General features: G+C 37.1%; 1 protein-coding gene across 3 annotated transcripts in view; it reads right to left on the minus strand.

The window, feature by feature from the left end:
- The window catches only part of LOC123308343 (cilia- and flagella-associated protein 36), a 239,007-nt gene continuing 214,779 nt past the window's right edge, over positions 1 to 24,228 (minus strand). For 2 of the 3 annotated variants that reach the window (XM_044890957.1, XM_044890958.1), the window contains one exon: positions 1 to 482. In XM_044890957.1, coding sequence (XP_044746892.1) covers positions 216 to 482 — 267 coding nt within the window. In that variant the 3' untranslated portion in view covers positions 1 to 215. The remainder of the gene's footprint in view (positions 483 to 24,228) is intronic. The other variant, XM_044890959.1, reaches the window with a different exon arrangement.

Below are 24,228 nucleotides of genomic sequence, written 5' to 3' on the forward strand. Positions count from 1 at the left end.
TCTATTAATGAAGTTAGGAATGAACATATGTGATTTTTATTCATAAAACAACAACGAACTTCAGGTTTAATAGTATCTAATGTATAATCTGATTCATTTCAATATTTCAAAGTGAATAAGCAATATAATTCAATTAAAGTTTGATGAAACTTGTTGAGTAATAAGTTACCTAATCGATATTTGTTTATTTTATGCGGAAAATAACTTCAATCAATTTATTTTCTGTTTTTATCAACAACTTCCAATTTGAGTCGTTCGGCTAGAGCTTTACGTAGCTGCAGCTCTTGTGAAGGAATGACAGATTGCTCTCCAGTTAACACTGCTTCCGCTGCCTTTGCCGACTTTGGCCTCGTTTTTTTCATAGCATGTTCATCATCTGTTCTGTCGAATTGCTTTCGCCGTTCTTCTTTTTTTAAAGCAACCAATTTATCACGCTGTTTCCGTAGATATTCTTGTCTTCTCTTCATCTCAAGATGATCAATCTGAAATTTAAAAAAAAATCTCAGTTTGCAGTTACATAACCTAATAATGAAACCAAAATGAGGATTATGCATCTGAATTAATTTCGTTTATTATTCACCTGCCTTACTTTCGAAAGAGCGATTCATTCAGCATTCAAAATAAGGAAGTTCATTTAGAAGCTTTTCATTTGACATGTGGCCATAGAAAATATAAGGCGCGGTTCTCACTGGAGCGATACGATAAACGATGCGACAGGTGATTCGATAAGCAACCCGACCCTGATTCGAAACCGATCTCTTATAACCGTGCAAACGTAATGGAAGCAACTAATTCAGTGCACACTGAAGCGATCGCGATACTACATCGATAAATATCGAAATCGCGTCGGCTTGAGGGATACAGATGCCGGGTCGCTTCAGCGACAGAAAGGTGATTGAGAATCAAATCGGAAAAAGTAGCATAGAATTTCGTAATTGATTGACAATTAAGCGCTTGATTTGGCTATCGTATCGCTTCAGTGTGCACTGGTGTGTTGCGAAGATAAAACTTGCATCGGGCGATAAAAGCTAACCGCGCCTAAGGCGCGGTTCTCACTGGAGCGATACGATAAGCGATGCAACATGAGCAATCTTTTATCGCCCGATGCAACTTTTATCTTCGCAACACCTCAGTGCACACTGAAGCGATACGATAGCCAAATCAAGCGCTAAATTGTCAATCAATTACGAAATTCTATAGTTACGTATAGATTTTGATTTACGGATAATTTTATCGAAAACAGTAACACAAATTAAATTGGCTGGGCTCGCGACTTAGCTCTGAGTGGAGAAGGGGGTGGGTTTCTTGAAAAATAGAGGGCGCCAGATAGTTTTAAAATTTACTTTCGAATAGGTTACTTTCACTTAAGATCAAAACTAACAAAATAGAAAAAGCTGTTCAATGAAAGTCTTTTTTTCTTCCTAAATTAGATCTTTGGTATTTATTCAAAAGTTTATGATTGAAATAATATTTATCAAGAAACGAATCTCATAATCAAGTTAAACCATTAGTTATTACTAGTCAACCTGACAACTTCAGCTGAGGAGATGAAGGCCGGCTTTCATTTACAGGTATTGAGTACAATGAATGAAAATAATCAGGTGAAATTATTTCAAGGTGATAATAATCCAATATTTGCTACTTGAATTGAAAATAATGAATTTGATAGATTTTACTAATAGGTGGTCCAGTTCTTAATATATCAATTATAAGTGTTCTTGAAATTTGGTAACTGTAATTTAAGAAAAATGTCTGGAGAGAATGAAAAGAAATTTGTACTCATCCAGTGTCAATTCTTGCCCTGAAGAGGCCTCAAGGTCAATTCCAAGGGGTGATCTCCCAAACGAAGGCAAGGGTTGTTCAAATTCTTGAAGTCACTGGATTTTCGAAGATGTTGAAAAATGGTTGTTGTTCGTGTCCTTGTTTTCCGTTAATTGTTCTCGTTGCATATACCAAACGCCCAAATGTTGAAGGTCTATATTAATAAAAGCCTAAAATCGAGTCAGTTGAACGATTTTGAATATAATCGATAACTTTCATAACGTTACCTAAGATGGTGGTCGGCTTTCTAGAATGTTCTTCAGTAAGTGAATATCTATCCCGTATGAAACGGAAATTCTGTTTGATTCCCAAAAAATCCAAATAAATCAACAGAATTCAATGAATTCAACAATTCAAAATATCCGAAAGAATCGTGTGATTATAATTTCACAAACTTGAATGTCAAATTTCAAACACTTGTTTCAGAAGAAGACGTGAATACAATTGAAAATTCTCGAACTCATATGGCGCACGGAAGTGAGGACTTGAGGACAACTTTTTTGTTAGATTGAAGATGTTTTATTAATTGCCTAGTTTCGAAGCCTACAGGGGCGTTCAATTACCACCTGGAATTCATGATATTTAACGTTACAAATCCCCCCCTTACTAGAAAAAAAAAAGTTGGCTGATCTTATGCAAGTGACCCTAACTCTGGAATATAAATTTCAATAATACAAGAAAAGTGAAAAAGCATTCGGTTACTGAAGGCCACTTCAATAAAAGCAGAAGTGGGGCGAGGATACCATCTCTTTGATAAATATCATCACCCAACCGAAGCCCAAGTCATGCCCAAAGACTCTAAATACAAAAAAAAAATCGTCTCAAAAAAAAAACTAACAAAGTAAACTAACATCTTGCATCCGAGACGATGATACAAGACGAGGGCATGGAGTCTTATAGTTCAAGTCGAAAGTCCCTAAATGACCCCATCATCCTATTCTCAAAATAGAACGATGTCCTATCCAATATAAAAGATATTTTACGCCTAATCCGTTCAGAAACCAAAACTAACAACGTCAAAGTGGACCAAAGCCGAGAAATGAAAGGAAACGTAACGTCACACATTACATAATCGACCTCATCGTTACCAATAGAAAATTAATAACAAATAGCAACGTAACTATCGTGGAGCGGAAAATGCAAAAGATGTTCAATGTATTTTCGACCACTGAATGGGGGTGGTGATCACCCTAGTCGATTTATGCACAAGGCAAGGGACAGCCATCCTCTGCCCCAAAATCCAAGGATTCGAACCCTTCATCAAATCCTTCTTTCAAGTCATTAACGTGCCATACTCCAACCGAATTTCCAAAATTATTCTCTAATTCATATGTACAGGTACCAGTTTTCTTCCTAACCCTGAAAGGTCCGACATATTTCGCACTTAACTTGTGAGAGAAAAATTTAGCCTTATTAGAAAGGGCATGATTCTTGTGCCACACTATATCACCAACAGTATAAGTAACTGGTCGTCGTCTGAGATTATACCTTTTGCTAGCTTTGGCGTAGGCATTTTCGAGTCTTTTTTTAACTGTTGTATAAACTTTATCAAGACCTACACTTCGCAATGGGTCAATAGGTGGTCGGTCAACGCTTATACTCTTTTCTTCCAATTCGAGTTCTCCATGTTGATCACCCGAGATAATAGGATCTCTACCAAACAATAAAAAATATGGAGTAAATCCCGTAACTTCATGTACTAAGGTACGAATAGCACAACTCACTGAAGGCAAGTAAAGGTCCCATTTTCGATGGTTATCTTGTACATAACATGACAACATAGTCTTCACAACACGGTTACATCGCTCCGTAGGATTGTTCTGAGGATGATATAGAGCGTTAAAAAAAATTTTTGTTCTATATTTCCTACACAAATCAGTAAATTTCTTACTCCTGAACTGAGGTCCGTTATCGGTGATTAAATATTGAGGCACTCCGAACAACAAGAATACTTCATTTTCCAAATACTCGCATATTTTAGGAACGGTAGCATTGCGTAAAGGAACTGAAAGAACGAATTTTGTAAAATAGTCGCAGACCATTAAAATGTATTTATATCCCTTCGTGGATTTGGGATGTGGACCCATAATATCGATACTTATCATCTGAAAAGGACGAGATAAACGAGGACGTTCACCCAAAAATCCAGCTGGAGGTTTCTGAACTGGTTTGTGTCCAATACAGACATTACATTTTTTGATGAAATTAGATATATCACATTTCATTTTTGGCCAATAAAATCTTTCACAAATCTTATGATAAGTTTTAAAAACTCCAGGATGACCGGACGTAGGCATAGAATGCATTTGCAGAATAAGTTTCGGACGGAATTCTTTCGGAACTAGTAATTTCCAATAATCATTTTCTTCTCGTAACATCTGGGGTATATTGCTTTTCACGTATTTATAGATATCACCGTTTTCAAGGCGCCATTTAGGATACTTCAAGGGTTTTTCCGCTATAGACGTTTTCAAGTTTAAGTAAAATTTATCGTTAGTTTTAGAAAAATCTTCCAAATCTAAATCTGCAAATACTTCAACCGAGTCACAATCAACTTTAGGAACTGAACGCGAAAGGTAATCAGGGACGACATGATTTTTCCCCTTTCGATGTATAATCGTAAAATCAAACTGTTGCAGCCTGACCGCCCATCTACTCAATCTACCATTAGGATATTTGAGGTTGTGTAACCATATTAAAGAATGATGATCAGTAATTACAGTGAAGTGTGATCCCTCAATATATGGTCTTAATTTTTCTAGTGCCCAGACTACACACAAAAGCTCTTTTTCTGTAGTCGAATATTTGCGTTCAGACTTGCTTAATGATCGACTGAGATAGCAGATTACTTTCTCACCCTCTGGAGTTTGTTGACTAAGCACAGCCCCTAAACCAAAATCACTGCTATCAGTTTGAACAGTAAATGGTAACGAGAAATCAGGGCAACTTAATAACGGCGCAGTAACTAAATATTCCTTTATAGTTTTAAAGGCATGATCGTATTCTGAACTCCAAACGAATTTCGCGTTCTTCCGTAAAAGTTGACTCAAAGGAAAAACAGTACTCGAAAAATTCGGTATAAAACGTCGGTACCACGAAGCCATCCCAAGAAATGATCTCATTTCTTTCACCGTTTTTGGTACAGAAATCTTCATAATAGCTGTAACCTTATCCGGATCAACTCGCAAACCGTGTTTGTCGACAATATAACCCAAATATCGTAATTCGGGTTTACAAAAATGACTCTTTTCTCGACTGATAGTCAACCCAGCATCACGAAGCCGTTGAAAAAGGATATTCAATATCTCTAAGTGTTTTTCGAAAGGTTTCGTTACTATAATTATATCGTCTAAGTAAACGAAAACGAAAGGTTCTAAATCAGCTCCAATCACTTTGTCCATAAGGCGTTGCCAAACTGCAGGTGCGTTTTTTAGACCGAATGGCATTCTAACGAAATGAAAAAGTCCACGATTCGGAACTGTGAATGCTGTATATTCCTTACTTGAATCTTTCATGGGTATTTGCCAATATGCGGAATTAATATCCATAGATGATAAGTATTTAGCTCCTTTTAGACGATCTAAAATTCTCGAAATGTAAGGTAATGGATAAGCATCGCTTTTCGTTACATTATTTAATTTACGATAGTCTACGCAAAACCTATAACTCCCGTCTTTCTTTTTCACTAATATGATCGGTGATGACCACGAACTATTCGATTTCTCGACAATTCCTAACTCGAGCATTTTATTTACCTCCTCGTCAATATGCCGTTGTACTACAGGAGATACCGGGTAATAACGCTGTTTTATGGGAGGTGAATCTGTGTGAATTTCGAACTCTACTTGTTTAGTACAGCCTACTCTGTCTCCCATCTCAAAAAAATATTTCTCAATGAACTCTTCCAAGATCTTTTGTTGTGAATCACTCAAATCTGTTCTACAATGTAATGCACCAGTTTCTGTTTGCTTTAGATCAACTTCCGAACAAGAAAAATTCCAAACATCCTCGTTAAGATTCGGTATTATTCCCATCGCTCTCCAAAAATCTAAACCCAAAATAAATTTATCCCTCAAGGAAGGAACAACCAATACGTCAATTACTTTCACCTTGCTCATGAGCTGAATAGGAATTTGAATCATCCCGAGAATTGAACAAGACACGCCGTCTGCAACAGTAACTTCCGTGGAATCACATTTATTCACAACAATATTGAAATTACGAAGTCTCTCGTAAACATCTTCTCCAATGATGGTTCGCGAAGCCCCAGAGTCCAAAAGACCGAAAAATTGGAGACCAAAAATATTTACTTTCAAGTAAGGCCTCTGATCTTTATCTAAATGTGAAATTATGTAATTTAAAACTATTTTCTGCTTTTCTACGTCAGCTTTATTTGTCTCGGTAGCACGGAGATGGGATTTCGATTTGCTACCCAAAATCGACTCCCTGTTTAGTTTCCTGAAACATTAGAACCTCTACAGTTTTGACAGGTATGAACAGTTACGTTTGGCTCTCCCCACTTAAAACAATGCTTTCTCGGTGGTTTTCTACAATATTTAGATTTATGACCGCTCTGCTGACAGTTCCAACATTTTACAACATTGATTGAAGCACATCTCTCATCTCGCGAACTACATGGAACACTCGAACTTACATTGACATAAGCCAAATCGGGTTCTGAATCACCTCTTTTACGCAAAGGTTTACTGAAATTTTCGATATTTTGCTTTTTTATCTCCAATTTCGTGCATAACTCTACAAGATGATCGATTGAATCAACGTCGACTAAACCGAGATGAAGTTGATAATATGGATTAAGATTTTTCATGATTATTTTCAACTGAGTTGATTCCGGAACAATACAAGTTAGTCTGGAGAAGAAATTTTTCATGTTAGCAACAAAAATTCCTATATTCTCGTCATCGCCCTGTGTACGTCTCTTAATTTCTTCAAATAAACGATCGTCATAATCTGGCGGCTGAAATTGTTTCTTCAGTCCGAGAGCCAATTCATCCCAACTATTAAATCGAGAGCAATTCGCGCTAAACCACTTTTCGGCGGTACCATTAAACAAATCGAAAGCCGACTGAAACAACTCATCTTTATCTACATGTCTAGCCTTTCGACTTTCTCCAAAAAAGAAGCAACTGAACATTTCCTATCATCCCCTGAAAATTTCAAGTTCCATTTATAAACTGGAACAGATTTAACAGATGTATTTGCGGTCTTAACCGGTAAAATAGATTTCTGTCTCGAAGTTCCGGGGGTAGCAGTAACATCGGCGCCACTCTCATCCGAATCATCGTCGGTCAGTTCCAAATTCAAAAGACTCGAATCCAAAACGCTGACTTCCCGATTTTGAATGATACGAAGACGATTCTTCAATTTAGGCATCAACGTCAAACTTTTGCTTAGAAGTTTACTACGGGTTTTACGTGTATTATCATCCTCATAGGGTATTCTATCAACACGCTTTACGATATGAGCAATCTTAGAAATAATTTTCCTATAAGGTCCACTATTAACATCATCAGAAAAATTATCTATCAAACTCTGTATCTCATCAATTTTAACTTCAACTATTTTAAATTCATCATCGGATTTCAAAGCATACACGAAGGATATGTAAGTTTTTGTCCCGATTTTTCTAGTTTTAAAACATTTCTTAAACAAGTTCGCATTTCCCCGACCGTACCGACATCCTCAAACCCCCTTATGCTCAATTCATATACAAGCTCGTCTTTGGCTAAACGATTACATTCGAAATTCAATTCCATATTGAAAGAAATGAATCTCTAAAAGTATGAAAATATGCTATATTATATTTAAGAACAATAACAATTCGAATGAAAAAGATCGAAATCGAAAAAAGAACTACAGCAATTTATTTCCGACTAAAGGTGAAATTCTCCGAAATAATTTAAAAATCTGTTGAATTCTACGAAGAATTATTCAGCAAAAGTATTCAATTATATCCAAGTTAAGTATGAAAACCGCAAGACAAACAACGAGATCAACATAAGAAACACCAACATATGCTAGTTTTTGTACGAGCCGACAAGGTAAATGAAAGAATTTCCAATACGCAATATTTCCTGAAAATTTAGAACTATGATCAATACAGAAATGATGACAATTTTAGTGGAAATAACATCGATCAAACAAAACATTCAAAATCAAGAGCAAATCAGAAAGTTGTGGCCAGAAAGGGAGGGCCCCACGCTGGGCGCCAATTATATATGTTACGTATAGATTTTGATTTACGGATAATTTTATCGAAAACAGTAACACAAATTAAATTGGCTGGGCTCGCGACTTAGCTCTGAGTGGAGAAGGGGGTGGGTTTCTTGAAAAATAGAGGGCGCCAGATAGTTTTAAAATTTACTTTCGAATTGGTTACTTTCACTTAAGATCAAAACTAACAAAATAGAAAAAGCTGTTCAATGAAAGTCTTTTTTTCTTCCTAAATTAGATCTTTGGTATTTATTCAAAAGTTTATGATTGAAATAATATTTATCAAGAAACGAATCTCATAATCAAGTTAAACCATTAGTTATTACTAGTCAACCTGACAACTTCAGCTGAGGAGATGAAGGCCGGCTTTCATTTACAGGTATTGAGTACAATGAATGAAAATAATCAGGTGAAATTATTTCAAGGTGATAATAATCCAATATTTGCTACTTGAATTGAAAATAATGAATTTGATAGATTTTACTAATAGGTGGTCCAGTTCTTAATATATCAATTATAAGTGTTCTTGAAATTTGGTAACTGTAATTTAAGAAAAATGTCTGGAGAGAATGAAAAGAAATTTGTACTCATCCAGTGTCAATTCTTGCCCTGAAGAGGCCTCAAGGTCAATTCCAAGGGGTGATCTCCCAAACGAAGGCAAGGGTTGTTCAAATTCTTGAAGTCACTGGATTTTCGAAGATGTTGAAAAATGGTTGTTGTTCGTGTCCTTGTTTTCCGTTAATTGTTCTCGTTGCATATACCAAACGCCCAAATGTTGAAGGTCTATATTAATAAAAGCCTAAAATCGAGTCAGTTGAACGATTTTGAATATAATCGATAACTTTCATAACGTTACCTAAGATGGTGGTCGGCTTTCTAGAATGTTCTTCAGTAAGTGAATATCTATCCCGTATGAAACGGAAATTCTGTTTGATTCCCAAAAAATCCAAATAAATCAACAGAATTCAATGAATTCAACAATTCAAAATATCCGAAAGAATCGTGTGATTATAATTTCACAAACTTGAATGTCAAATTTCAAACACTTGTTTCAGAAGAAGACGTGAATACAATTGAAAATTCTCGAACTCATATGGCGCACGGAAGTGAGGACTTGAGGACAACTTTTTTTGTTAGATTGAAGATGTTTTATTAATTGCCTAGTTTCGAAGCCTACAGGGGCGTTCAATTACCGCCTGGAATTCATGATATTTAACGTTACACTATGCTACTTTTTCCGATTTGATTCTCAATCACCTTTCTGTCGCTGAAGCGACCCGGCATCTGTATCCCTCAAGCCGACGCGATTTCGATATTTATCGGTGTAGTATCGCGATCGCTTCAGTGTGCACTGAATTTGTTGCTTCCATTAGGTTTGCACGGTTATAAGAGATCGGTGTCGAATCAGGGTCGGGTTGCTTATCGAATCACCTGTCGCATCGTTTATCGTATCGCTCCAGTGAGAACCGCGCCTAATGATAACAAATAACAACTCATAATCGTCATATTACAGATTTCCATTGAAATTGGTTATAAAGGGTTTTCCAATAAGAGGTGTTATTTTGAATAGACCGCTATTTCGGTAGCTATCACTTTTGAAGCTATTATTTTTTGATATTGGACAAGTAGAAACTTCGCCATTACTAAAAATGGAACGATACACACTTCAACAACGCATTGAAATTATTAAAATTCACTACAAAAATTGTGAAAAATTTGCAGTCACAGTTCGCAAAACTAGAGCATTTTTGGGACGTCGGCGTCGTGAAGCACCTTGTCGGACCGCAATACAGAAATTGGTGGAAAAATTCGAGCTGTTGGGAAAAGTTAGTGATGTGAAGAATAAAACCCGTGCACGTCGCTCAAGAACAACTGAGAATATTGTTGCTGTAACCCAAAGTGTTGAAGAAAACCCAGGTTTGTCCATTCCTCGTCGTTCTTTGGAATTGGGCATTCCACAAACGTCATTACACCGTATTTTGCATAAAGACTTGAGTCTTAAGGCTTATAAAGTTCAGTTAACACAAGAACTCATGCCGGCCGATCATCAACAACGTCGTATTTTTGCTGATTGGGTACTTGAAATGCATGAAAATGATCCGGAATTCCATCGAAAAATCATCTTGACTGATGAGGCCCATTTCCACCTCGGTGGCTACGTCAACAAGCAAAATTGTCGCATCTGGAGCTCGGAAAACCCAAGAGTTATTGTTGAGAAGCCTCTCCATTCTCGAAGTGAGGCTATGGAGGACATAGGGCAGCCACTTTGCGATTTGGTTATGGAAAATTTCATGAGAAGGATATGGTCCTGTAAGCGTAGTCGTGGTGGCCCTTTGGCTGATGTTGTTTTTCATTATTAACGGCATACTTTCCTCTTTATTATGAAATAAATATCCGATCATTTATCTCGAAAAATGGCATTTTTCTTTCAATATCAAAATAACACCTCTCATTGGGAAAACCTTTACATGGTGTTTCTTAATCGATGCGAAAGATTTCAAAGGGCGATTCTTTAAAAAAAATTTGTCTTTCAAATAACTTTTTGTTATACACCCTTCTCCTCCAATTAACAGCCATTGAACTGGACTGAACTTGACTTACTCAGACAAAAAATTCGTAATGATTTCACCGACTTACTACAACAGAAAACTTCTAAAGCTGTCACGAGCTGAGCTTCGGGTGATGGTGGGACTGCTGACAGAGTTTAAATGTTATTTGTACCGTATGGGTAAGTCAGCAGATGAGATTTGTAGGCTCTGTGGATCAGAAGCAGAAACAGGTGAACACATGGTATGTAAGTGTCCAGAGCGGGCGGATCTAAGAACCACTCATATGGGGAAACCGGTTCTGGTTATTCACAAGGTAACGGCCAAGGATATTGTCGGTTTTATTAACACCATTGACGACCTCCTTGGGTTCCTATGAATGAATATGGTAGAGAACAAAAGATCTACATGGTCGCAGTTTCCGAAAGGCTAATCGAGCCACAACGATCCCGGTTCAAATAATAATAATAATAATGCACAAGAAGTTATAATTCAGGCCATGACTTCAAGTATTTATGTCGATGGTAAAATTTATGGGCTTACGGTTAAGATGTTAGTCGACCCAGGCTCAACCAGGACTATAGTAAGGCCGGATAATGACGACGGAATTTAAAAAACCCTACCAACGATGCAACGGGAGGGGACGTACCAACACACGAAAATAACAGGATCGTCATGGACATCAGGTACATGTCTCTCGAATGTGAAGTGTTGGTGGCATAGAGGAAGTTTACGGTGATACACTCTTGTCCAATAAGAACACGGTCAGATTTCTTGGAGTTGAATTCGATGAACACGTCAACTGGGTATAGCCAAAGAGGAACAAGAGATTTCACTCGTCCAATTTAGTTCCTGAGTCTGTGTAAAAGGTGGGGAGACCTTCAAATCATTCTACACTCCAAACTAACGCTCATTGGTTTCAAGTTCGGGGTGCTCCAATCACATCGCAGATATATTGAATAGGCCAATCAGCTTGAAGAATGAAATCGGCTCTCGTTTTGACGTTAATGTCAAGTCGATTGTCAATCGTATTCTGTAATTTGTTTGATATTTTTGTGAAGTATACAAAAGCTTTTGATGAATTCAGTTTTTGTTAATTCTAATTATCCATTCGAATAAATGCTTGTTTGGAGCAACCGATATTCCATCTTCATGGTTAAATAACACGTAGTCATTCTGAAGTGAAGTGGTATGCCTTTTAAGGCCTGATTTTCCAATAATTGTATTTTATAAAGAGATGTCAAGAATGAAACTCCAAAATAAAAATGGGTTTTAGTTAAGGTAAAATGGTTGGACACTATTGAAAGAACTGCTTATATTGGATATATTTTTATTCCGATTATACTAATTATGTTCATTTATTTCGGCTAGTTATACTTTGATAATGTTCATATATTTGTACCGATTATATTTTAATACTGTTTCCTTTTCATAATAAAGCAAATACACCTTTTCAATGAAGCGTTGCATCTTTTCGAGAAAATTCAATACAAATTAAGTTACATTATATTATGTATTTAGATACTTATTCCATCCCCAAATTACCGCTGCATAGCCATCGGTCAGGAGCACTAGTCAGCCGAACAAATTCGGTATATCACCAATGCATTTCATAATATTGTAGCATATTATTAAAGGTTACTCATTATTTCTTTTCTTTCTCTACATATTGCACTCCAATTCAACCGTGCAGACCTTTTGTGAAATACCAGAATATTTTAAAGCGAATACACCACAGTGTAACCCAGATAAAAAGCCTGCTTTAAAGTATTGGTAGATTGATGAGCTCTTGAAGGTTTTCATTCGCTGATTCGTTTAAGAACTGGTTATTGAAACAAGAGCAACCACAATATCTCCATATTCCACAAGTGGAAACTTATCGGGACTGTAACTTATATCTCTTTCTTGAATTATGTAAGCATAAAAACCCCCAATCTTGTTTATCCTCTAGGCATCATTAATAAACTTGAATACCACTCTTCCGTAGCTGGTAACAACGAAAATATTCTTTGAAATATCACTTGTAACAACACGGAATGACGTTTGTTTGTACTTTTTGAGGTTATAAGGATCCATTTGCCTGTTCGTTTGAGAAAGAACCGTTTCAATCAATTCAGTATGTGAATATTTCTACAAGATAATTCGAAATACTTGTGACTTATTTTTAATAAAATAATCAAATATTGGTTAGGTGTACTAGGTTAGAAAAATTCAAATTTGATATTTGTTCTTTCTAACTCCGCCCATTTCGAGATGCGAGCTGCTCAAGGTCAACGAAACTCGCTTGGTCAAAATAGTGGAGTGGTACATCTTGTTAATCTTTGGTATAGCACTGTGGAGGTCTGGTTTCAGGGTTGCACTCTTGTTATTACATGTTCAAGAACTTGAAGGCGGTACTTGATGTTGGCCAGCTTATGAGTATCTATTATGCACAAGTAGAATCTCGTCTTCGACATGGAATCTGCTTATGGGGCATCTCAACCAGAGCAAAAGATGTATTTATTGCACAGAAGGCAATTTTGAGGTGCATTTTCAACATCCCTAAGAGAGAAACCTGCAGGCTGGCTTTTAGGTCCGGCAATATTTTAACGCTTGCCAGTTTATATATCTTTGAAATTGCATGTTATATTCATTCCAACATAACCTCTTTCAAATTTAACGAAGAAATTCATAACATGAATACACGCTGAAAATGCTTGATTCATACGCAGGTTGCAAAATACAAAATAGCACAAAATGCACCAACTATACAGGGTCTTTCACGAGGAACCTCACCCATATTTATACGGGAAACTACTGCATGTATTTTCATGAAATTCAGCACTTATAAGTATTTCACGATGCTGATAAAATCTAAAATATTTTCAAGGCATGAGCACCTCCGGTTTTTCCGGAAATGGCGTCAACTTTCGCTTTTCAAATTAGAACACCATTTGTTTATTGCAGAAATAGATTCCTTAGAAAATTTCAAGTTATTTTGATGTAACATTTTTCAGTTTCGGTTGGAAAATTCTCTCTGAGCGGGAAAATTCGAAAAAAAAATCGAAAATAGAGCTCCGCTGAAACAAGAATAACTTCGAGGTTTTTGGATGGAAAATTTTCATTTTTGGGATTTTTCAAGATGTAAGATTGATGTATCCACTTTAAAAATCGAAATCGCGATTCATGATACAGGGGGTGAAAAAATCGCTTTCAAAGTTAGGGATGACAAAATCGTGAAAAGTCAATTTTTTCAAATTAGAACCCCATTTTTTTATGGCAGATATTGAATCTACGTTAAAAAATAATGTGAGTGTATGCATCACACCCTTGCCCTAAAGTGGATATTTTCTGAGTTATTCACAAAAAACTGTTTTTCGTCTTGAATTTTCCGCTATTTCTTTTCCCTTCACGCCAAAAAGATGAAATTTTCAGGAACTGTTACTTAAACCATGTCTTAGATTTTACTACCCTAATATGCAAGAGAAAAAAGTTACAGGTTGTTCCTAAATAGATGGCGAATTTTGATTCGAATTTGTATCGGAAACCTCTTTATTTCAACTAATCGGCCATCGGTTTTCTCTTCAGTGATAAATAAATAATTCCTTATGAACCATATGCAAAAACTTACCATGTCTTACATTCTTTTTTTTAATGATAGATATCATTAATTACATCTGCCAAATTCCTCTTTATTCAGTAGCATTTTGTGTTTACTATTAATTTGGTGATAATTCGTATTAAGTTATAAAATCGATCACTATGCCTAATTTTACCAATGAAGAAATTAACGGTCAAAACTTTGAGCATCTTCTCTAGTTATATCTGCGAGAGTTTGCCATGGTTCTCCTAATAGTAACTTGAAGTCGGTTTCAAGAAGGGGTGAAAAATCTACAGCATGGTTCAAATAACAGTTCCTGCAAATTTCATCTTTTTGGCGTGAAGGGAAAAGAAATAGCTGAAAATTCATGACGAAAAACAGTTTTTTGTGAATCACTCAGAAAATATCCATTTTAGGGCAAGGGTGTGATGCATACACTCACATTATTTTTTAACGTAGATCCAATATCTGCCATAAAAAAATGGGGTTCTAATTTGAAAAAATTGATTTTTCACGATTTTGTCATCCCTAACTTTGAAAGCGATTTTTTCACCATCTGTATCATGAATCGCGATTTCGATTTTCAAAGTGGATACATCAATCTTACATCTTGAAAAATCCCAAAAATGAAAATTTTCCATCCAAAAACCTCGAAGTTATTCTTGTTTCAGCGGAGCTCTATTTTCGATTTTTTTTTCGAATTTTCCCGCTCAGAGGGAATTTTCCAACCAAAACTGAAAAATGTTACATCAAAATAACTTGAAATTTTCTAAGGAATCTATTTCTGCAATAAAAAAATGGTGTTCTAATTTGAAAAACGGAAGTTGACGTCATTTCCGGAAAAACCGGAGGTGCTCATGCCTTGAAAATATTTTAGGTTTCATCAGCATCGTGAAATACTTATAAGTGCTGAATTTCATGAAAATACGTTCAGTAGTTTCCCGTATAAATATGGGTGAGGTTCCTCGTGAAAGACCCTGTATAGGACCACGTATTTTTAATCACTTGTCTGAACATATTAGATCAAGTTTCACGCTCAAGATGTTCAACACGCGTCTTGAAACATTTTTGATGCAAAATAGTTTATATACTGTGCAAGATTTTTTTAACTATCCTGCAAAGTAGCTAATATAATTTTTTATGTTGTTTTTGGTTTTCTGTATTGAAGTTTGTCACATATTTTCTGTATTGAAGTCTGTTACATATTATATAAATATTTTAATAATTTTGACGTTTCCGATACAATGTAATTATTGTCTTATGGAAAATAAAGGTTGATTGATTGATCTTATCAAGGATAATGGTTTCCAGATGGATTTGAAAAACGACGTCTTTTGAGAATTTGAGGCGCGGTTCTCACTGGAGCGATACGATAAACGATGCGACAGGTGATTCGATAAGCAACCCGACCCTGATTCGACACCGATCTCTTATAACCGTGCAAACGTAATGGAAGCAACTAATTCAGTGCACACTGAAGCGATCGCGATACTTCACCGATAAATATCGAAATCGCGTCGGTTTGGGGGACACAGCTGCCAGGTCGCTTTAGCCACAGAAAGGTGATTGGGAATCAAATCTGAAAAAGTACCATAGAATTTCGTAATTGAGTGACGATTAAGCGCTTGATTTGGCTATCGTATCGCTTCAGTGTGCACTGGAGTGTTGCGAAGATAAAAGTTGCATCGGGCGATAAAAGATTGCTCATGTTGCATCACTTATCGTATCGCTCCAGTGAGAACCGCGCCTGAAGATGCCATGATTCCAGTCTTGCTCAACGAAAATGTTGATCTACTTAGGCAGGCAGAAACCATAGTGAATGGGCACTTAGACAGATATATTCGGGATGATTGTATGAGGCTCATCGAACCAGCTAGTGAGAATAACCTCGAGAAAGGACTGCTAAACAGAAAAAACTCAATGAGAGGCAGAAAAGAAGTCCCTGTAAGGATATTGAACACAAACATGTACCCATTTACGTTGAAGAAAGGCACGATTCTGGGTGAAAGCTGTTGCGTATTTTGTGTGACAGGAGGCATCCGGAATGAGAACAACTGTCTACCTAGGAGGGCGGAGTGTTCGAAAAAATTTCTCGAGATGTTAACTTCTTCCTGCACAGATCTTGAACCGTAACACAAAAACGAGGTGTCGGAATTGAATAAAATGAATACAGCGATGTTTTTGTTATGGGCGATTCTCAAATGGAAATTAATGTTGTGAAACATCAATACTGGAAATTGCGGCCTCATTTGCCAACATCCTCAAAGAAGTCCAATAGCAAGGGAAGAAGCAGAAAAGATTATTTCAGAAATGATGGAGCTATTTTCCAGATATTCAGCAAGTTGATCAGTCACTATTTTTCAGAGCAGTTTGGATGTAACCGATAGAAAACTGATAGATCGCAGATCTGACAGCTAATGAGGATTGTTGGTTTTGGGAATAGGTGTATTATTATGACTTTAGTCTTCGGCTTTCACACTCCTCTCCAGAGGAACATTCACTTATCCCAGATATCAAAAGGATTAAGCTCTGTTGGAGCCCTTTCCAGGTATTCGGGCTCGTGGTGGTGGTCGAGTTCGGGCCGCTCATCGGCTTCTTGCTGTCGGTTCGATCCACCTGCAGTTCCTTTCGAAGCAGACGGTGTTCCTCTGCATTCCCCATGTACTTGCGTACAGTTCTCGCCGTTTCCAGATGTACCGCCTTCTGCATGACTCTATAGATATTTTGTCCAACAGAAGTTTCCTCGAGTTCTCTGGTAGTTTCTTTGGTATCAGGCCTGTAGATGATATGATAATAGGGATGGTCTTTATATCTTTCAGCTTTCACTGTCTCCTGGTTTGTTCCTCTAGATCTCTGTATTTTGAAATATTTTCGGTGTGTCTTTCTAGAAGATTGTTATTATTTGGAATCGCCACGTCTATGAAAAGTACTGTGTCCTCATCCTTATTGCGCAATATGAGGTCTGGTCTATTGTGAGTTATTTTCTGGTCTGTGAGAGCCGTGCGATCCCAGTAGAGCTTGTGATGTTCATTTTCCAATACAGCATCCGGATGGTAATTGTAAAGGAACCTTTTTCGAACTTGTTGGTGTTTTAATGCCAATTCTTGGTAAAGAACCTTGGCAACAGCATCATGTCTACCCTTGTACTCCGTGCCCGCGAACTTCTGACATCCCCTGGTGATGTCCTGGATAGTTTCATGTGTCGCAAAGCCATAACGAAAGCTATCGTCCTTCACTGAGGGATCTTTGGCGATATATTTCATGTAGTTCCTTGTCGGGATCACCTGATCCTGGATGGCGAGGATGAAGCCCTCTATTTCGGGAAAAAACCTTACGGAAGTCAACCAGTAGTTCGACGCAGATATGTCGACGTTAACATGGTTGAGCTCGTTCTGGTGCCTTCCATGCAAAAGTTTGCCAATCAGTTTTTACATTTTACTTTCCGCGGAATGTCCTGTTGTAGCTTTAACGGTGTAGAACTATCAGCAATAAAAATTACTCGATGGAGTTCTGACGAATCAGCCTTGCTCAAATCTTCAATTCCCTGGGTTATCGGTTGAACAATTCCTCTACCACTGAGGTTTCGTGGCAGCTCTGTTCTATTGAGCTTTTGGGGTGATGTTTATTATGTTTAGTCAGCATCGTCCTATTTTTTCTCTGTAGGGCTGCTAAATCCGCGGTGGTCCAAGAGATGATACCAAATGAGTAGCTCACCGCCGAGCAAGCGTAAAGAACGCTTTTATCAGATTCTTGCTGTTAAGACCAGTTCTCATTATCTTCCTCAATCTTCAGGTGAACTCCTCCGTTAATTCTTTCTTCATCTGGCTCTGATTGATTTTTCTTGCCTGTTTGATGCCTATATACTTGTATGTGTCTCCTTCCTTTAATGCTTCAATTTCTGCACCTTCCTTGTTATGAACGTACAATCTTCTATTTTCCCTCTCGTTATGTTCAGCAGTCGAATTACACATTGATTGCCTAGTATGTGTGTTGAATTGTTGGGTTCATTTTATCCGAGTTTTCAGCGTTTTCTGAGTAGATAATTGATGAAAATTATATCAGGAAGTGTAAAAAAACCTGAATTTTGCAGTGAGACATTTATTGTGGACTATATTCCACCGGAAAGTAAATACTGGAAAACGAGTTATCAGTCCGGACATAAATTTAGTCGGTGAAATATCTGTGAACATCTGTGGAAATTCCCAAACAAAACTCATATCGGTGTAGATAATATCGAAGAGACGAAGTACTGTTGCTGTCGAATATTTTGAACTGTTGTTTTAGTTGTCGTGTTCGTTTGTATTATGCCACGTTCGGAACCAACATTGGATACTTTGTGTGAAGAATCAATTAGCCGAATTCCGAAGTGAGTTGAAGTACTTGTTCTCTGCGGCGGAAGCACGTCTTTCATTGAAGATCGAGGATCTGGATCACAGACTGCGGAATCTTGAGATAGAAAACAGGAAATTGAGTAAGAGGGTTGATTTTCTGGAAAGGAAGGAAAGAAAGAGAAACCTTGTCTTTTTGGATTACCGGATTAGGGACCGTTGGAGGTTGGCTTCATTTCTGGGGAGGTAAAGCGTTTGTTGGGTGTGGATCTTGAGAGGTCTGATATTGCTGATGTATATAAGTTGGGAAATGGAGCTAATGCACCAATCAAGGTAGAATTGAATTCATTTTTGCAGAGAAAAGAGTCGACCACACGAAAGCTGAAAGACCTCAATATTTGGGTGTCCCCGGATTATACACCTAGCCAACTAAGGGAACGTAAAGCTCTTATATCATATATAAAAGAGATGCGGAAGAAGGACAATGTGGCCTTTAGCCCACATAATGTTTATAGCATTCAGAGATGGGGTTTTTCCAAACCCCCTCAAAATTGCGATTGACACGACCAGTCTTCAAAAAAGGGAACAAAGACGATCTCGGAAACTACCGACCTATCAGTATACTCACTTCGTTCTCCAAACTGTTTGAAAAGATTCTGGTGAATAGGCTCCTCAGCTTTTTTCATAAATTTAACGTTTTCTCCAATTCTCAGCATGGATTTCTCAAGTCAAGGAACACTGAAACTGCGATATTTGAACTGACCAGATCGATTCTGCGGGCGCTGGAGGGCAATCTCATTCCTATGGGGCTCTTCCTTGACTTCTCCAAGGCTTTCGTGATCGGTTGAGTGAAAAACTATGGACCTACCGGATTAGGGATAACCAGCTTAATCTGGTGCGGAGCTATTTGAGAGGTCGAGTTCAAAGAGTTTCCGTTGAGATCGATGGTGTTGTCTACACTTCACTTGATGAAGTACTGAATGCAGGTGTCTCTCAGGGTGGCATTGCTGCACCCTTATTTTTTTTTGGCTTACGTTAATGACTTGCCTGACCATATTCTGTTCGAGGAGACTATGAATTGCGCTGATCTGATGCTGGCCGCGGGGCTCAATGATGAGACGAATGTGGACGTGGTAATGTACGCAGATGATACCAATATTTTAAATAAGGCTTCCAAAGTGTCTGTGGTGGTTGAGCTAGCTCGGAAAAAATTCTCAACAGTCTCTGAATGGTGTCAAATTAACCAAATTACCCCAAATTTGAATAAAACGGAATGTGTGAGGTTTGGAACCTCTCAAACCAAAACCATCACGCCTGATACAATTGACCTGCAGGGACACTGTTTAAAACTTAGTATATATATATAAAACTTAGTATATATTATTATATATATATATATATATATATATATATATATATATATATATATATATATATATATATATATATATATATATATATATATATATATATATATAGAACGGTTTAGAACGTCCTCCGACGTTGTCCGACACCTAATCGCCACTTCTCTCTGTCTCTACAATCTTGGTTGTTCAAGTGTCTTCCACTCATGGATTTATTCACCGTCTTCTGCCATTCTTGTTTGGGTCGCCCCTTTTCCTTCTTGTAGCGGGTTGCCATTCTAGAATTTGTCTAGGCAATCTTGTTTCAGGCATTCGTTGTATATATCCATACCATATAAGTTGTTTTGATTCTATTTCATCTGTTATGCTGCCCTCAAGACCCATCTGCTGCTTTATAATCTCGTTCCTTATATGATCTTTCCTTGAAATACATAAAGATCTCCTCACCGCATCCATTTCGACCGCTTCTATTCTCTCCCTATACCTTTTCGTGATTCGCCATGTTTCTGCTCCGTATAGCAAGGTACTCTTCACCATTGTGTCATATATTCTAAATTTCTGGTTTTTCCCTATTTCTTTGCTCCAAAATACCCCATTCAGACAACCAATGATCTTTTTTGCCTGAACAATACGTTTTTCGATCTCTTTCGTATCCGTTCCGGTCTCGTCAAATGTTACACCCAAATATACATATTCCTGACATTGGGATATCGTCTGTCCATCCTCAAGATCCAAGCTTGCACCTTCGCCTCCAACACAGAGGTATTGGGTTTTATTGATGTTGACTGTCAGTCCCCAATTGTTGTATTCTTCCACCAGTTTCCGCATCATGTACTCCATATCTTCTCTATCATTAGCTAAAACTACCTGGTCATCAGCAAATTGGAGCGTGTAAATATATCCATCCTTGAGTTCTATGCCCATCTTTTGAACTTTTCTTTTCCATCTATTCAAAGCTTTGGATATGTATATTTTGAAGAGGGTTGGTGAAATGCAACATCCCTGTCTTAAGCCTTTTGTTACTGGAAACGCCTTGGTATCTTGGAGAAGACCTTCTGGATTTTCCTTTTTGTTGGAGAAAGAATCAATTTTAGCAGTGCGAGATGCCCTTCAATATGGAATATTTCAGCTTATTTCGTGAACAATTACAATCCACTACACTCACGGGGAGAAAGGGTTTTTTTACTGAGGTTTTTCCCTAAGCTCTTGTATCATACACCAATTTGTATGGTACCCCGTTACGCTAACCTCTGCTAAAACTGTATCTCATACACATGCTATAATTATTGTTTGGTGTTCAAGATTGTAATGCTCTATATCAAAAGAATATATATAACATACCTGCCCAATTTTACTCTAGATTTTGAGTCTTTATAAAGTTCTTTTAATGCCCTTATACAGGCTGTCCCGTAAAGACCACGTCAAACGAAAACGGAAAGTAGATCAGAATGTGCTCTACCTGATGTGGAAAAATCGTTCATATGAAAGTCTCACAGTTTTCGAGATATTTGATGTTTTATGAAAATGTTGAATTTTTTCACTTGAACTGCTTTCTCTCTTGCGGAAGCTACAATTAAATACTTTTCGAATCAGTTTTTTTCCGTAAATTTTGTTGAATGATTACTCCAATTCATGCAATGAAAAATACCACAAAATATTTTACAGGGATTCTGAAAAAAAAATTGAAATTCATGTTCTGAAGGAAGTGTTTTTTTGTGCTGAATTCTATCTGACGTGGTATAAAAAAAAGACACTAGACCTTTTCTGCATATTACGTTTAAAAGTTGCCCATTTTGTGAGGATTCCGAAATGGTAAAACACAGGTGAAAAACTTCTTCACGAAAATAGATATTTGAATGTTTATCGAAAATAGAACATTTCTATGAAAAACTGATTTTTTCACCTTTTCCATAAATACTTTCATTTTGCACTTCCTGCTGAAAATAATTAATCAACAAATCAACAAAATGTTATTAAGATGCTAATTCACTGACTGAGTTTTTTTATTTCTTTTTCTTTACCTAAAGAACTCTCGAACATCGATATGATGTGATGCGATACAATGATTCACCAGACTCAAATCCTCTGGATTTTTTTACTGGGGTTTTTTAAAAAAGGGAAATTTATTCGAATCCTATAAGAGATGAAGCACACCGCATTCGTATTTCAGCAGCCAAAATAGCGGGGAGAAGTTTGTATGGTTTGAAAAAGGCATTTCTCAATAGATGATGGGCATGTATTAGCGAAGTGGGTGGTCATTTTGAGCGTTTGCTCTAATAAGAATCCTGAATTTATATTATTGATATTTTTATAAAGTTTCTTCACAATAGATTTGTTGATGTTGAAGGTTCTGTGCGTTATTACATTATATCATTGCAATTAAAGAAAAAAAAAGAATAATTTCATTTTATAAGTAATTTAAGGACTAACTGACATTTTTCAAGAGAATTATTCAATATGTTACAGCAGAATCTGCAAAATGAAAGAATTTGTGGAAAAGGTGACAAAATCAGTTTTTCACAGAAATGCTCCATTCTCGATAAACATTCAAATATCTTTTTTCGTGACGAAGGTTATCACCTGTATTTTACCTTTTCGGAATCCTCACAAAATGGGCAACTTTTCAACGTAATATGCAGAAAAGGTCTAGTGTCTTTTTTTATACCACGTCAGATAGAATTCAGCACAAAAAAACACTTCCTTCAGAACATGAATATTAATTTTTTTTTCAGAATCCCTGTATAATATTTTGTGGTATTTTTCACTGCATGAATTGAGGTAATCATTCAAAAAAATTTACGGAAAAAAAACTGATTCGAAAAGTATTTAATTGTAGCTTCCGCAAGAGAGAAAGCATTTTAAGTGAAAAAATTCAACATTTTCATAAAACATCAAATATCTCGAAAACTGTGAGACTTTCATATGAACGATTTTTTCACATCAGGTAGAGCACATTCTGATCTACTTTCCGTTTTCGTTTGACGTGGTCTTTACGGGACACCCTGTATATGTATGATTTATATTAGACTGTTCTAGCACTTCCCACAGTTTCGAAATTGGAATCGTATCATAAGCTTTTTGAAGGTCGACAAACGTTATATGAGTTTCCATGTTTCTTTCTTAGTCACAGTACTAATTTTTTGGGAGTTATGATGGATCAACACTTAAACTGGTTTGACCATGTTGACAGACTGCAGAAAAAACTGAATTCGGTTCTCTACACCATTCGGGTACTGTCACAGGTGGCCAATTACGAGTTGCTAAGAACTGTATACTTTGCGAGTTTTCAATCTACGATGGGATATGGTATATTGGCGTGGGGGAACAGTTCGGCTATTGGAAGATTATTTGTTGTTCAAAAAAGAACATTAAGGGCCATGCTTCACTTATCCTCCAAAACAACCTGTCGAGGATTATTTAGAAAGGAAGGTATTCTCACAATATCTGCATTATATATCCACAGATGCCTAGTATTCGTACATAAGAACCAGATCTACTTTGAGAAATACCGTAATGTGAACATGACTAGGCGCGTTCATTCATTTCACCTTCCGAAATGCTCTCTCACACTGTCTCAAAAAAATGTAGAATATATGTGCCTCTCACTCTTCAATAAGCTTCCAAAAGAACTCCAGATTCTAACAGATAGTAGTAAATTCAAGAGAGAAACTCGGAAACTCCTAATTGACTTGGAACCTTACAACATAGCAGACTATTTCGGATGCAATTCTTATCTGGGTGTATGAGATCCTATTGCAGTATTTTTATTTTGTCATTTCTTTTTTCTTATGTTTGACCTATTTTCTTTTCGTAATGTAATTCGATTATGAAAATAAATATTATTATTATGACTTTAGCCTTGCGGCTTTCACACTCCTCTCCAGAGGAGAATTCACTTATCCCAGATATCTCAGATATCAAAAGGATTAAGCTCTGTTGGAGCCCTTTCCAGGTTTTCGGGCTCGTGGTGGTGGTCGGGTCCGGGTCGCTCCTCGCCTCCCTGCTGTAGGTTGGATTCCTGCTCCACCCGCACTTCCTGTCGAAGCAGACGGTGTTCCTCTGCATTCCCCATGTACTTGCGTACAGTTCTCGCCGTTCCGAGCAGTACCGCCTTCTGCATGACTCTATAGATATTTTCGTCCAACTGAAGTTTCCTCAAGTTCTCTAGTAGTTTCTTCGGTATCAGGCCTGTAGATGAAATGACAATAGGGATGGTCTTGATATCTTTCAGCTTCCACTGTCTTCTGGTTTGTTCCTCGAGATCTCTGTATTTTGAAATTTTTTCAGTGTGCCTATCTAGAAGATTGGTATTATTTGGAATTGCCACGTCTATGAATAGTGCTCTGTCCTCATCC

The sequence above is a fragment of the Coccinella septempunctata genome, chromosome 2 (assembly GCF_907165205.1).
Source record: "Coccinella septempunctata chromosome 2, icCocSept1.1, whole genome shotgun sequence".
Classification (NCBI taxonomy): Eukaryota; Metazoa; Arthropoda; class Insecta; order Coleoptera; family Coccinellidae; genus Coccinella; species Coccinella septempunctata.